Consider the following 13,213-nt stretch of genomic DNA (forward strand, 5'->3'; position numbering starts at 1 on the left):
AGTACAACCAGACAGAACAGGAAGAAGACGCACTCTCGGTAATCTGTACTCCTGTCAGGCGTGGCGCCATCCTGAAAGAAACCAACTTCCACTAAAGTCCAATCAAATGAGGATTACAGGTGTCCTTGCTGTGTGACGATACATGCTGGAGAGCTAGGAAAACAGAGAACTACTACACGGTTTACTAATATAGCCTTAAAGCAAAACATAATAGCCAGAGAAAGAAAGTGTTGAGTTAGTCAGCTTACAGTAACGCTGAGTGACTTCTTTGCATCTGTGTGAAGATGTAACAAGATGTGAGGCCATAAATAGACGGCTCTTTACAAGAAACACTACTTTCCCATGCCTGCCAAAACAATGCAGGAGACCAGCAGCCCAACGGAAGAGACACCGCTGACCGCCAGCGTTTCAGAGAGATGATGGGAAGGGTGGAGCGCTGAATGAAAACATAAAGAGAGAGAGAGAGAGAGGCTGGGGCTCTTAAGGACTTGCCCTGAGATAGAAAAAGCTTTCAATTATTGATGGATTCAAAATGCCAAAACCCACAAGAGGACCTAAAGATAAAATGCTGGAAATATGGTTTGTTAGGGAGGGAGCATCTACTGGATATGAATATATACTGTTCTTTCTTTCTTTTCGTTCTCTTTCTTTCTTTCTTTCTTTCTTTCTTTCTTTCTTTCTTTCTTTCTTTCTTTCTTTCTTTCTTTCTTTCTTTCTTTCTTTCTTTCTTTCTTTCTTTCTGTTTATCTATCTATCTATCTATCTATCTATCTATCTATCTATCTGCCTGTCTATCCTAATTTTCCTTCCTTTCGTCCTTCACTAAATCTAAAATACATTTTTTTTGCAAAACAATTATTAATTTGGATTACAATATTGAATAATTTTATTGTATCATTTAAATATAAATAAATCATATACACATAAAAAATAAACACTAAAGACCATTAGTGATCATTAAATTATAAAAAGTACCAAGAAAATGAATACTTATTATAAATGTTTTTTTTATAAATATTATTTATAATAAGCAAATGAACCATTAAGTAAAACATTTATTAAGAATAATAATTTAGTTATAATTAAACAGTAGTCATCTGTCAAATGATTAATCGTGATTTATCAAATGTGAATTAAAAGTTTGTATTTACATAATATACACTACTGGTCAAAAGTTTGGAGTAATTTTTTTCATGTTTTTTAAGAAATATGTTTTGTTCATCAAGGCGGCATTTATTAAATGTAAATAAAAAAGTCAAATTGTTAAATACTTTAAATATTTATTAAATATTTTTAAATATTTAAAATTATTTTTTTTAAATATATTAAATATTTATTTATTCCATTTTGTATGTATTTTCAAAATAAATCATTAGTCCAGTTATTAATGTTTTATTACTATTGCTATTAACATTATTAATAATAATATTAATAACAATAATAATTAATATTAGAGTGATTTTTGAAGGATTTCTGCTGAAGACTGCAGTAATGAAGCTGATAATTCATCATTAAAATCACTGGAATAAATTATTAAATTAAATTATAAACTACTTGTGAACAGTTATTTCATAATGCAAAAACATTTCACAACTTTACAATGTGTACTGTATTTTTAATCAAATAAATGCAGCTTTGGTTAACAGGAGAAGCTTATTTTAAACTTTTAAAAATCACACTGACCCTAAACTATGGACTGGTAGTGTGTGTATTTATATATAGTATTCGCCCCTCTGTTTAACTTCCCCCCAATTTCTGTTTAACATAGAGAAGATTTTTTCAACACATTTCTAAAACATAATTTTTTTTTTATTATTTAATTTTTATTAGTTTTATTAACTCGCTTCCAATAACTGATTTATATTATCTTTGCCATGATGACAGTAAATAATATTTGACTAGATATTTTTCAAGACACTTCTACACAGCCTAAAGTGACATTTAAAGGCTTAACTAGGTTAATTAGGGTAACTAGGCAGGTTACGGTAATTAGTCAAGTTATTGTATAATGATGGTTTGTTCTGTAGACTATCGAAAACAAATATAGCTTAAAGGGGCAAATAATTTTTACCTTAAAATGGTGTTTAAAAAAATTAAAACAGTTTTTTTCTGGCTGAAATAAAACAAATAACAAATATTATCAGACATGCTGTGAAAGTTTAATCATTTGAGAAATATTTAAAAAATAAAAAAAATTCAAAAGGGGGCTAATAATTCTGATTGCAACTATATAACTTAAAAAATAAATATAACTTTATTCCACCCTCATATGGTGCTTGTAGAGAGCCAAACCCTGAAGTGGAAAAAAGTGATCTCAGGCTGTTGAGTGGCAGTGTTGTTAATTGGCTGTTACGTGTTCCACATGTCGCCCTGCAGACGCTGCGCAGTTTAACACACACCAGATCGATGAAGAGAGCAGATGAGATTGAGGAATTAAGTGGCAGTGAGGGGCCGGTGGAGAGGGAGGGTCTGGTCATGCTGGCTCCATCCCCAGGGAGGAAAAGCATGTCTGGGCAGTCATGCGTATCCCTCCTCCTCCACTGTAAGGATCTCCTCTGTGTGGGACGGTCCCATCCAGAGCAACACACTGCACTGCACAACACCGCCATCTACTGGCAGAGGCAGAACGCAGCTGTCTCTCACTCACAGGTGTGGCCACTGATGGAGAAAACTTAAACTTAAAGACAACTTAAAGACATAGTTCAACCAAAAATGATTATGTTTCCATTATTAACTCACCCTCAAGTGGTTATAAACCTTCATAAAGGTTTTTTGTTATTCTGTAGAAAACAACAGAAGTTATTTTGAAGATAGCGGAAAGCCTGTAACCATTGACTTTCATAGTAGGAAAAACAAATACTATACAAGTCAATGGTTACAGCATTCCAAGATCACTGTATCTTCATTTGTTATGTTTAATAACATTTAATGTATGTTTCATTTTAGAATGTTCATTTTTCGGTGAACTGTCCCTTTAAGCGAACTGCAGGTGGGGAAATAAATGGGATTTCATTCCTTGTACCAAGCTCAGCAGAAATATAATATAATAATATATTTTTTGTCAGAGAAAGCTGAGGAAAATGACAATTTTACATGCATTTTATTGTTTACAGAATAATACAATTACTTGATTGTTTGAAACACGTCTCCATTTCTCATACTAATATTAAAAAAATCAGTAATACTAACATATATATATATATATATATATATATAACTTATATTTCCCAAATGATGTTTAACAGAGCAAGGAAATTTTCACAGTATGTCTGATAATATTTTTTCTTCTGGAGAAAGTCTGATTTGTTTTATTTCGGCTAGAATGAAAGCAGCTTTTAACTTTTAAAACACCATTTTAGGGACAAAACTATCAGCCCCTTTAAGCTAAATTTGTTTTCGATCATCTACAGAACAAACCATCATTATACAATAAATTGCCTAATTACCCTCAACTGCCTAGTTAACCTAATGAACCTAGTTAAGCCTTTAAATGTCACTTTAAGCTTTTTAGAAAAATATCTAGTAAAATATTATTTACAGTCATGATGGTAAAGGTAAAATAAATCCATTATTATGAATGATTTATCAAAACTATTATGTTTAGAAATGTGTTGAAAAAATCTGCTCTCTGTTAAACAGAAATTGGGGAAAAAATAAACAAGCGGTCTAATAATTCTGACTTCAACTGTATACAGTTATATCCTGATGATATTCTGATTATGCTGATGATACTCAGCTTTATAAGCCCATAAAAATGGGAGAAATCTCTGTTTTACAGTCCTTTTTACCTGTTTTAACAAGATTAAGGAATGGTTGGCTGGTAAGTTCTTACACTTGAATGAATCAAAAACTGAAGTGCTAGTGTTTGGCCCTCCGAGTGTCTGTGAATCTACAATTAATCAATCAGGTTCACTTAAACCAAAGGTGCACAGTCACGCACAAAGTCTTGGAGTTATCTTTGACACTGAGTTAAAGTTTAACAAGCAAATAAATACAACAGTGGCTTCTATCAATTAAGGAACATTCCCAAATTGAAACCTATTCTGTCTTTGAAAGAGTTGGAAACCATCATAAATGTTATTATTATGTCCAGATTGGACTACTGCAACTCTTTGTATTTAGGAGTTTTGCAGGCTTCAATTGTACTCCTGTATGTGGTTCAAAATGCAGCTGCTAGGCTTTTAACTGGGACAAAAAAAATTCTAGTATCTCACCAGTTTTATCATCCCTTCACTGGCTCCCCGTCCAATTTAGGATTCAATACTATTGCTACTTGTTTTTAAAGGTTTGAATGGTCTAACACCTATTTAAATCAGTGAGCTTCTTCACTGGCATACTTCATTGAGGCCAATCAGGTCAGAAAACAAGTTTCAGCTAGTTGTTCCCAAATCACAGTTGAAATCAAGAGGTGACAGGGCTTTTTCTGTCACAGCCCCTCATCTGTGGAATGGTCTGCCTTTGCATATTAGGTCATGTTCTTCCCTTTGTGCTTTTAGGTCTTATTTTAAAAAATCACCTTCTGTCTCTTGCTTTTTGATTGCAAATAAATAATTTTAATCTGTTTCATATATTTAGCTAATTTTATATATATATATGTAAGTGTAGATTTTGTGTGCTGGTCTTTTTGTAAAGCACTTTGGTCAACATCTGTTATTTTTAAATGTGCTCTATAAATAAAGCAAACGAATAAACATCTGCAGAATATTGTTGAAGTACTGTCACAGCATCAGCCCAAGAGTTCATGATTCAGATCAGTGATTCCAGAGGTTCACTTTCACTTAGCATGTGCCTAATGGAGCGTTTACACCGACAGCAATTAAAGCGCTCAAGGTCATGCATAGACATTGCTATTAGTACCAAACTTTATGACTAGGCGGATCACGTCAGCTGAACTCACATAAGCGCCTGCTGCATCATCAAGATTGTAAGTTTGTTTATGTGTGTACACAGCAAAAAAAGAGCATGATTACTTCAGTTTTTTTGTCTTTGTATTTGTTTCTAGTCCAAATATCTAAAAGATCCTAAATCAAGAAGCATTTCTAGACAACATATTGGGCTCTATTTTAATGATCTAGGCACCAAGTCTAAAGTGCATGCGGCAAAAGCATTAAGGGCATGTCCTAATCCACTTTTGCTATTTTAAAAACAGAAAAATATGCTCAGCATGGTCAAACAGGGCTGTGCTTATTCTCTTAATGAGTTGTGGGTGTGTTTTCAGCATAACGTGCATTAAACCAATTAGAGTCTCAACTACCATTACCGTTTAGAGTCAGTTGTGCCGTGCCATGGTGCATTTGTACTTTGTAAGAGGAAAAACTGAACGCTTCACTAGTGAGAAAACAGTTAAACAGAGCATCTGCAGCACGAGGATAAAGAACGAGCCTCCTCCATTCAGCCTCTTTACTTTCTCTTTACTTTACTTTTACTCTTTACTTTGGTGGAGTAAAGAAACAGTGAACAGAAGACATCCATTAGCCGACATATTTAGTTTTGTTTGTTAAGCACAAAGATTTGATTCAAAACTATTTCTAAATTCAGTTTTAATCTACAGCAAAGGAATAAATGAACAATAATAATGAAGTGTGGTCAAAAAGCGGAGGTATATCCAAACACACGTCCTGTTCTTATGCCCCATATGGTGATGCAGATGTCTTCAAAATCTCACAGGTGGACACATCTAAACTTGTTTTTATTCAAACAAATATAAATCTGCATATAATAAATAATACGGCTAATAATAACAACATTATACTAATGCAAACTGTATCACCATTTAACTGAAATTGTGTGGTGGACGTGGGTCACGGTCACATTTATTTCCTGGTTTTGTTCCAGCGATTATTCATTTACAAATTAAGCACTGCCTTCAGCCCTGTATATTAGTATGCTCCAGTACCTGAGCGCACCAGCTCCTGCTCCATCACTCCACATCCCAGCACCTCCATCCAGTCCCCCTGAAAGAACACCTCCATCTCGAAGGACGGATGTGTGAAGGGGAAGTAACAGTCCACCCAGCGGATCTCCAGATCTGCAGAAACACACAGATGGAGCTGAGCTGGACAGAGGAAGAGGAGAAACAGACGTGTGAACATGGCAGGATTCCTACCTTCCCCGAAAAGGTGTCGCACGAGGCGCGTGAGAGCGCGTTTCAGATCAAACTCCAGCAGTTTGACGGCCTCCAGCGTGTGCGTCTCCTGCTTTTGAGGCGTTCGCCGACCGCCACGCTCAAACAAAGACAGATCTTCACCGTTCTCCACTCCAGCAAACAGCTAGCAGACACAGAAAACACGTCTGCGTTATATTAAAGTTAGCGCTCGCTCACACGGCTGTCATTAAAACACATCTTCATCACAGACTTGCACTTTAAATAAAACAGCTTTTCTACAGATTTCCACAGGGCTCAAAAGGACTGGTTTAACATCACAGTTAAATCAATATAAACAGCACGTCTCTTTAAGGACTATTTCAGTATCCATTTATCCATCCACCAATCCATTTCTATTCATCTACTGTACCACTCCATCTGAACATCTATTGTTTCATCCATCCATCATTCCATCTATCTATCTATCTATCTATCTATCTATCTATCTATCTATCTATCTATCTATCTATCTATCTATCTATCTATCTATCTATCTATCTATCTATCTATCTATCTATCTTGTTCTACCACTCCATATATCGATTTATTCATCTATTGTTACATCCATCCATCCATTGTTCAATCATTCCATCGATCTATAATGCCATTTATCCATCCATCCATCATTCCAGCCATCGTTCCATCTATCCGTCCATCCTTCCATCCAACCATTCAACCACTGTTCCATCCACCCTTCCATCCATCCATTCATCTATCATTCTACCTACGTTCCATCTATCCATTTATCCATCCATCATTTCAGCCATCATTCTATCATTCCATATATCTATCTATGCATCCATCTATTGTTCCATCTATCCATCCATCCATCGGTTACCTATCTATCCATCAATCTATCTATCTATCCATTTATCTATCTATTTATCTATCTATCTATCTATCTATCTATCTATCTATCTATCTATCTATCTATCTATCTATCTATCTATCTATCTATCTATCTATCTATCTATCTATCTATCTATCTATCTATCTATCTCCATTATTCTACCACGCCATATATCCATTATTCCATCTATTGTTCCATCCATCCATCATCCATTGTTCAATCATTCCATCTATCTATAATGCCATCTATCCATCCATCCATCATTCCACCTATCCTTCCATCATTCCAGACATCGTTCCATCTATCCATCCATCTAGTGTTCCATCCATCTACCCGTTGTTCTACCTATCAATCTATGTATCTATCATCTATCAATCTATTGTTCAATCATTCCATCTATCAATCCATCCACAAATCCATCTACCTATCCATCCATCCATCCATCCATCCATCCATCCATCCATCCATCCATCCATCCATCCATCCATCCATCCATCCATCCATCCATCCATCTATCTATCTATCTATCTATCTATCTATCTATCTATCTATGTATAAAATGTAGTTTTACAGATGTTTTGGTCATTTATGAATATGATTCATCATTTTATTTATAATGTCATGTGCAGAAAAATTCGAACCTCATGATTGGAGAACAGCCGCACTCCCTCCATCTGATGGAAGACGGGATAGTGGCTGGAATCGACCTCATCTCTCCTGTAAACGTCTCCGGCCAGCAGAAAGCAGTCGAGGCCCGAGCGCACCAGCTCTTTCTGATGGGCGGAGGTGTGCGCCCGCAGCATGTGTGTGCGGTTCAGGTAATAATTCTCTCCTTTTTTGCGACTGGGGTGGTCTGCAGGAATGAGCAGGCTGTCGAAGTTCTGCTCCACCGTCACTACCGGCCTCAGGTTGTCATGTACAGAGAAGATGGGGTTTCCAGTGCGACCCACGTACGAGCGATAGAAATGGTCTTTGATGCGTTCTTTAATAAGCCACAAGGGGTGGTGCGGCCGGTTGTGAAGCTGACAGCCGACTTTGGACAAGATTTTAGCTGTCACATTGGTCATGTCGTCTCGTGGGTAGACATGGTTGAAAAGTTGAACAGAGTTTTCTTGAATCTGTGGCTGTGCAGTGGAGCCATCCGTCGACAGGCAGCGGGACACGCTGAAGGCTCTGGCAGGACAGTGACGAATAATGTGTTTGAGGAGTGGGACCACAGTACGGGAACTACTGTATAATGGCATAGTAGCTGGTCCATAAGCCTGTGAGAAAAAAAGAGAAAATATTGAGTTATAAGAACTAATCCACATGTTTCTGCAGGTACAATTGTCCAATTTTCTAAGAACATTCATTCATTCATTTATTTTCTTTTCGGCTTAGTCCCTTTACTAATCTGAGATCGCCACAGCAGAATGAACCGCCAACTTATCCAGCACATGTTTTACGCAGCGGATGCCCTTCCAGCCGCAACCCATTTCTGGGAAACATCCACACACACATTCACACGCACACTCATACACTACAGACAATTAAGCCTACCCAATTCACCTGTACCGCATGTCTGTGGGGGAAACCGAAGCACCCAGAGGAAACCCACGCGAACGCAGGGAGAACATGCAAACTCCTAAGAACTTTCAATGCGTTAAAAAAACTAAAAAAAATAAGAGTCTACTTGAAAATACTTTTTTCTGTTTTCACTGTGTTTGGTTTGAGTTGAGAATTAAAATCCATTTTAATCCTTAAATCAGTGGTTCTCCAAGTGGGGGTCGGGACCCCTTGGGGGGTCGCGGGACATTGACAAGGGGTCGCTTGGTGATTTCCAAAAATTTATTAAACTATTTGAATTACCTTATTTTATTCATAACCCACAGAAGATAGTTATAGAACCAACAACATACAAATCAGCCATCAGCCTTTAATTTTTATATTAAAATGTAATTAAATTATTAAATGACTACAAAAAACATTATATGGTTAATAGACTGTTGCATTTTTGTGTTGTCAATATGCTCATGTTTATAAATGCCTGTAGTTGTGTTTGCAACGTTTTCATATTTACAGTATAACCATCTTAAAAAATAGGGGGTCCCGAGTCACTGACATTGTTATTTTGGGGGTCGCGGGCTGAAAAGTTTGGGAACCCCTGCCTTAAATGTTTGATAACATTTTTATCAATAATACAAAATATTTAGAGCATTTGCCGGTGCTCTGTTTTCTCTGTCACTTACAAACACTGTTGTCAGTGCGTTGGAGATTCTCAGGCACGCTGGGCTTTGGTGGAGCAGTGTGAGAGTTAGATTACATTACCAGGATGTCAGATGAGCTTGTGCACGGGGGACTTAACCTCAGAACCCCCCCCGTGAGATGTGCGCTGCCTGTTCTAACTTGTGACATAGGAAGCGAGGCCTCGAGAGAAAGCTGATGGAAATAGCAGGTGAGAGCTCATGGCCTCACAAATGGAGAAACACCGCCAAACACACGCTCGTCCTGTTGTTTATTTGCTGCCAGCACACGGCACATTAAAGCAGGATCTGATATCCATCACACAGCGGGCTCAATTCAGGGCGTCATAATACACTGTGGATGTGATTTATGGGGGAGCGCAGAGTAATTGAATTAAGGGTGGTCTCATCCTCATTGCCCCCCTTTGATTTCCTCATTTTGTTCGGTTTCGTCTGTCCCTGACAATCTCTTTGAGCTTTGTTTTTGTGGCTTACACTCTCACCATGAAACGTTGTGGTGGTATTGTGATAGTATGAGGTGGCAATAGTATCTTACTGTATGCATGTATCATTGTGTGGTACAATACAAGCCAACAAAACATACTTCACTTGACTTTAAAGAACACAATAGACTAGACATAGCACATTAAACATGGAAATCTTCAGTACTTTCAAGGTAATTTAAAGAAAACTGCAGTACGGCTATGATATATACATATATATGCTCACCGGCCACTTTATTAGGTACACCTGTCCAAATGCTCATTAACGCCAATTTCTAATCAGCCAATCACATGGCAGAAACTCAAAGCATTTAGGCATGTAGACATGGTCAAAACGATCAGCTGCAGTTCAAACTGAGCATCAGAATGGGGAAGGTGATTTAAGTGACTTGGAGTGTGGCATGGTTGTTGGTGCCAAACGGGCTGCTCTGAGTATTTCAGAAACTGCTGATCTACTGGGATCTTCATGCACAACCATCTCTAGGGTTTGCAGAGAATGATCTGAAGAAGAGAACATATCCAGTGAGCGGCAGTTCTGTGGGCGCAAATGCCTTGCTGATGCCAGAGGTCAGAGGAGAATGGCCAGACTGGTTCCAGTTATCAGAAAGGCATTAGTAACTCAAATAAGCACTCGTTACAACCGAGGTCTGCAGAAGAGCATCTCTGAACACACATCACGTCCAACCTTGAGGCAGATGGGCTACAGCAGCAGAAAACCACAGCGGGTGCCGCTCCTGTCAGCTAAGAACAGGAAACTGAGGCTACAATTCACACAGACTCACCAAAACTGGACAATAGAAGATTGAAAAAATGTTGCTGCTCTGATGAGTCTCCATTTCTGCTGACACATTCAGATGGTCGGGTCAGAATTTGGCATCAACAGCATGAAAGCATGGATCCATCCTGCCTTGTTTCATCGGTTCAGGCTGGTGGTGGTGGTGTAATGGTGTGGGGGATATTCTCTTGGCACACTTTGGGTCCATTAGTACCAATTGATCATCGTGTCAACACCACAGCCTACCTGAGTATTGCTGCTGACCATGTCCATCCCTTTATGAGCACAGTGTACCCCTCTTCTAATGGCTACTTCCAGCAGGATAACGCATCATGTCAAAGCGCGAATCATCTTAGGCTAGTTTCTTGAACATGACAATGAGTTCACTGTACTCAAAGGACCTCAACAGTGACCAGAGCCGAATCCAATAGAGCACCTTTGGGATGTGGTAGAACTGAAGATTCACATCATAGATGTGCAGAAAATCTGCAATGCGTAATGCGACATGTCGACTTGGACCAAAATCCCTGAGAAATATCCCCAGTACCTACGTCAAAGGGGGTCCAATCCGGTTCTAGTAAGGTGTACCTAATAAAGTGGCCGGCGAGTGTACATATACTGAAAAACATATTTTTGCTGCTTGTTTATCATGCTACTTGTTTAAAATAAGCTGAATCTACACAATTCATGAGTTCCTTTGGGATAATTTATTAGTTTTATGTTCAATCCACTTTTGGATTGTAAGTTGTAATTTAACTGACAGAAAAAGAATCTGTTTTTCTGGGACAACCTAATAATTTTTACAAAATCAAGTTGATTAAACATAAAACAATGAAGTTGTCCCAAGAACCAAAATCCTTTTTGTTGTCAGTGTATTTATTCGACACTTTTTAACCCAATGGTTGGGTTTGTCCATATTTGACCCAATGTTGGGTTACAACAATCCAGTATTTTTAAAGTGTACAGCGTTTGAGAGTCAAAAACACATGATGCAAGTCTCCAATGTGGAATAAAGAATGACATCATGCAAACATTACACAAACATTATAGGAATCCGTTTATGTGGAATTTTTAAGACTGAAAATACCAATAAATAACTTCAGACAGCTCAAAATGACTATTATTTTATGAGATAATAACTCCAGTTACCTTTGCAGACCTTTTAAATCCACAAACAGATATATTACACACTATGTGAAATCTAATATCTGAAAAAAGCACAGCAGGGCTCTATAAAAGTCCCAGTCAGTCGTCATCCTCCTGCCTCTCTCTCCATCTCTCACTCTTTCTCTCTCTCTCTCTATCTCTTAGTTAAAAGGCTGCAGGTTTGGTTCAGGTGCTGGATGTTCTGAGGACAGAGGAGAGAGAGAGAGAGAGATGAGCTGTATTTATCCCTGACTAACATCTTCTTTCTCTCTGCCCTGCCCAAATATTTACTTTGGCCGAGCAATATTTTATGAGACTGAAAAATAAAGGGACAGACTGATTTTCCCCCTCTCCTCTCATCACTCTTTCTCACTAGATCCAGTGAGCGGTGCAAAACAGAGGCATTGTCACTCTCTGAGACTTATGCACTCGCAGGTACACCAGCATACTGTCAGGGCTAACAGCGTCATGAGAAGCTGCAGGTACAACAAGAGAGAGCGTTGCACTGCAGTGACATTGCAGTATGGCAGCGCTCAAGATGCTGCTCCAGTTAACCCCGAGTGCTTCAGATGAAAGCACTATGGTATTTAGATATTACACTAGCAGTCTAATGATTGTCAATAATAAAGTGCCCCTAGTATGCTATTCTATAGGATCATTGTGCTCTGGAGGTCTCACAAAATAGTCTTACATCAATCCAAGGACAATAAGCATTTTAATTCTCTCATATCATCTACTGTATCACAACGTCAGCTCTTTTCTTGTTTTCAAGAGTTAAAGGATGAGCAATTGAAAACCCTCTGTTGTGATTGGTCATGTGGCTCAGTCTGGGCAACGTTTTGAGGAAACAGTCATTGAATCGTTCATACAACAAACAATTGATTCAATTAAATGAATGGGTCATTAAATCATTGGCTCTACTGACTCGCTAAAATTGGAGATTCCTTCAGAAATGACTTACCTTCAGACTGATAAAACTGACAAAAACATGCAATATAGTGTTATGTTAATGTACAATATGAACCTATTAGAAGGACGGTGCTCCCTGACTGTTTAATGCCCCATTCACTTTACTGGGGCATTAAGACTCACGCAGACCACAGGTTGAGCGCCCCTGCTGCCTTCATTAACACCACTTCTGGCACCAACCTACTTTTCCCATTTGGTCTCCCATCCAGGTTCTGACCAGGCTCAGCCCTGCTTATCTTCAGTGAGTAACTGGTCTTGGGCTGCAGCGTGATATGGCTGTGGTATATTTTAGTTACTATACTCTCAAAATCATTCTGCAAAATACCCTTAAAATTGTTTGCATGGAATATATATATATATATATATATATATATATATATATATATATATATATATATATATATATATATATATTTATATATATATATATATATATATATATATATATATATATATATATTTATTTATATATATATTTATATATATATATATATATATATATATATATATATATATATATATATATTTATATTATAATATATATATATATAAATATATATATATTTTTTTTTATTTATTTATATTATAATATATATATATATA

At 37.3% G+C, this 13,213-nt stretch overlaps 1 protein-coding gene across 2 annotated transcripts in view; it reads right to left on the minus strand.

Annotated features, from left to right (window-relative positions):
* The window catches only part of fars2 (phenylalanyl-tRNA synthetase 2, mitochondrial), a 182,658-nt gene that overhangs the window by 121,956 nt on the left and 47,489 nt on the right, over positions 1-13,213 (minus strand). For both annotated transcript variants that reach the window (XM_087308903.1, NM_001105594.1), the window contains 3 exon segments: positions 7,637-8,257; positions 6,107-6,269; positions 5,897-6,028 (listed from right to left, as the gene is read on the minus strand). In XM_087308903.1, the coding sequence (XP_087165029.1) occupies positions 5,897-6,028; positions 6,107-6,269; positions 7,637-8,239 (898 nt within the window). In that variant the 5' untranslated portion in view covers positions 8,240-8,257.

Source organism: Danio rerio, chromosome 24, assembly GCF_052040795.2.
Source record: "Danio rerio strain M-AB ecotype USA chromosome 24, GRCz13ab, whole genome shotgun sequence".
In the NCBI taxonomy this organism is placed as follows: domain Eukaryota; kingdom Metazoa; phylum Chordata; class Actinopteri; order Cypriniformes; family Danionidae; genus Danio; species Danio rerio.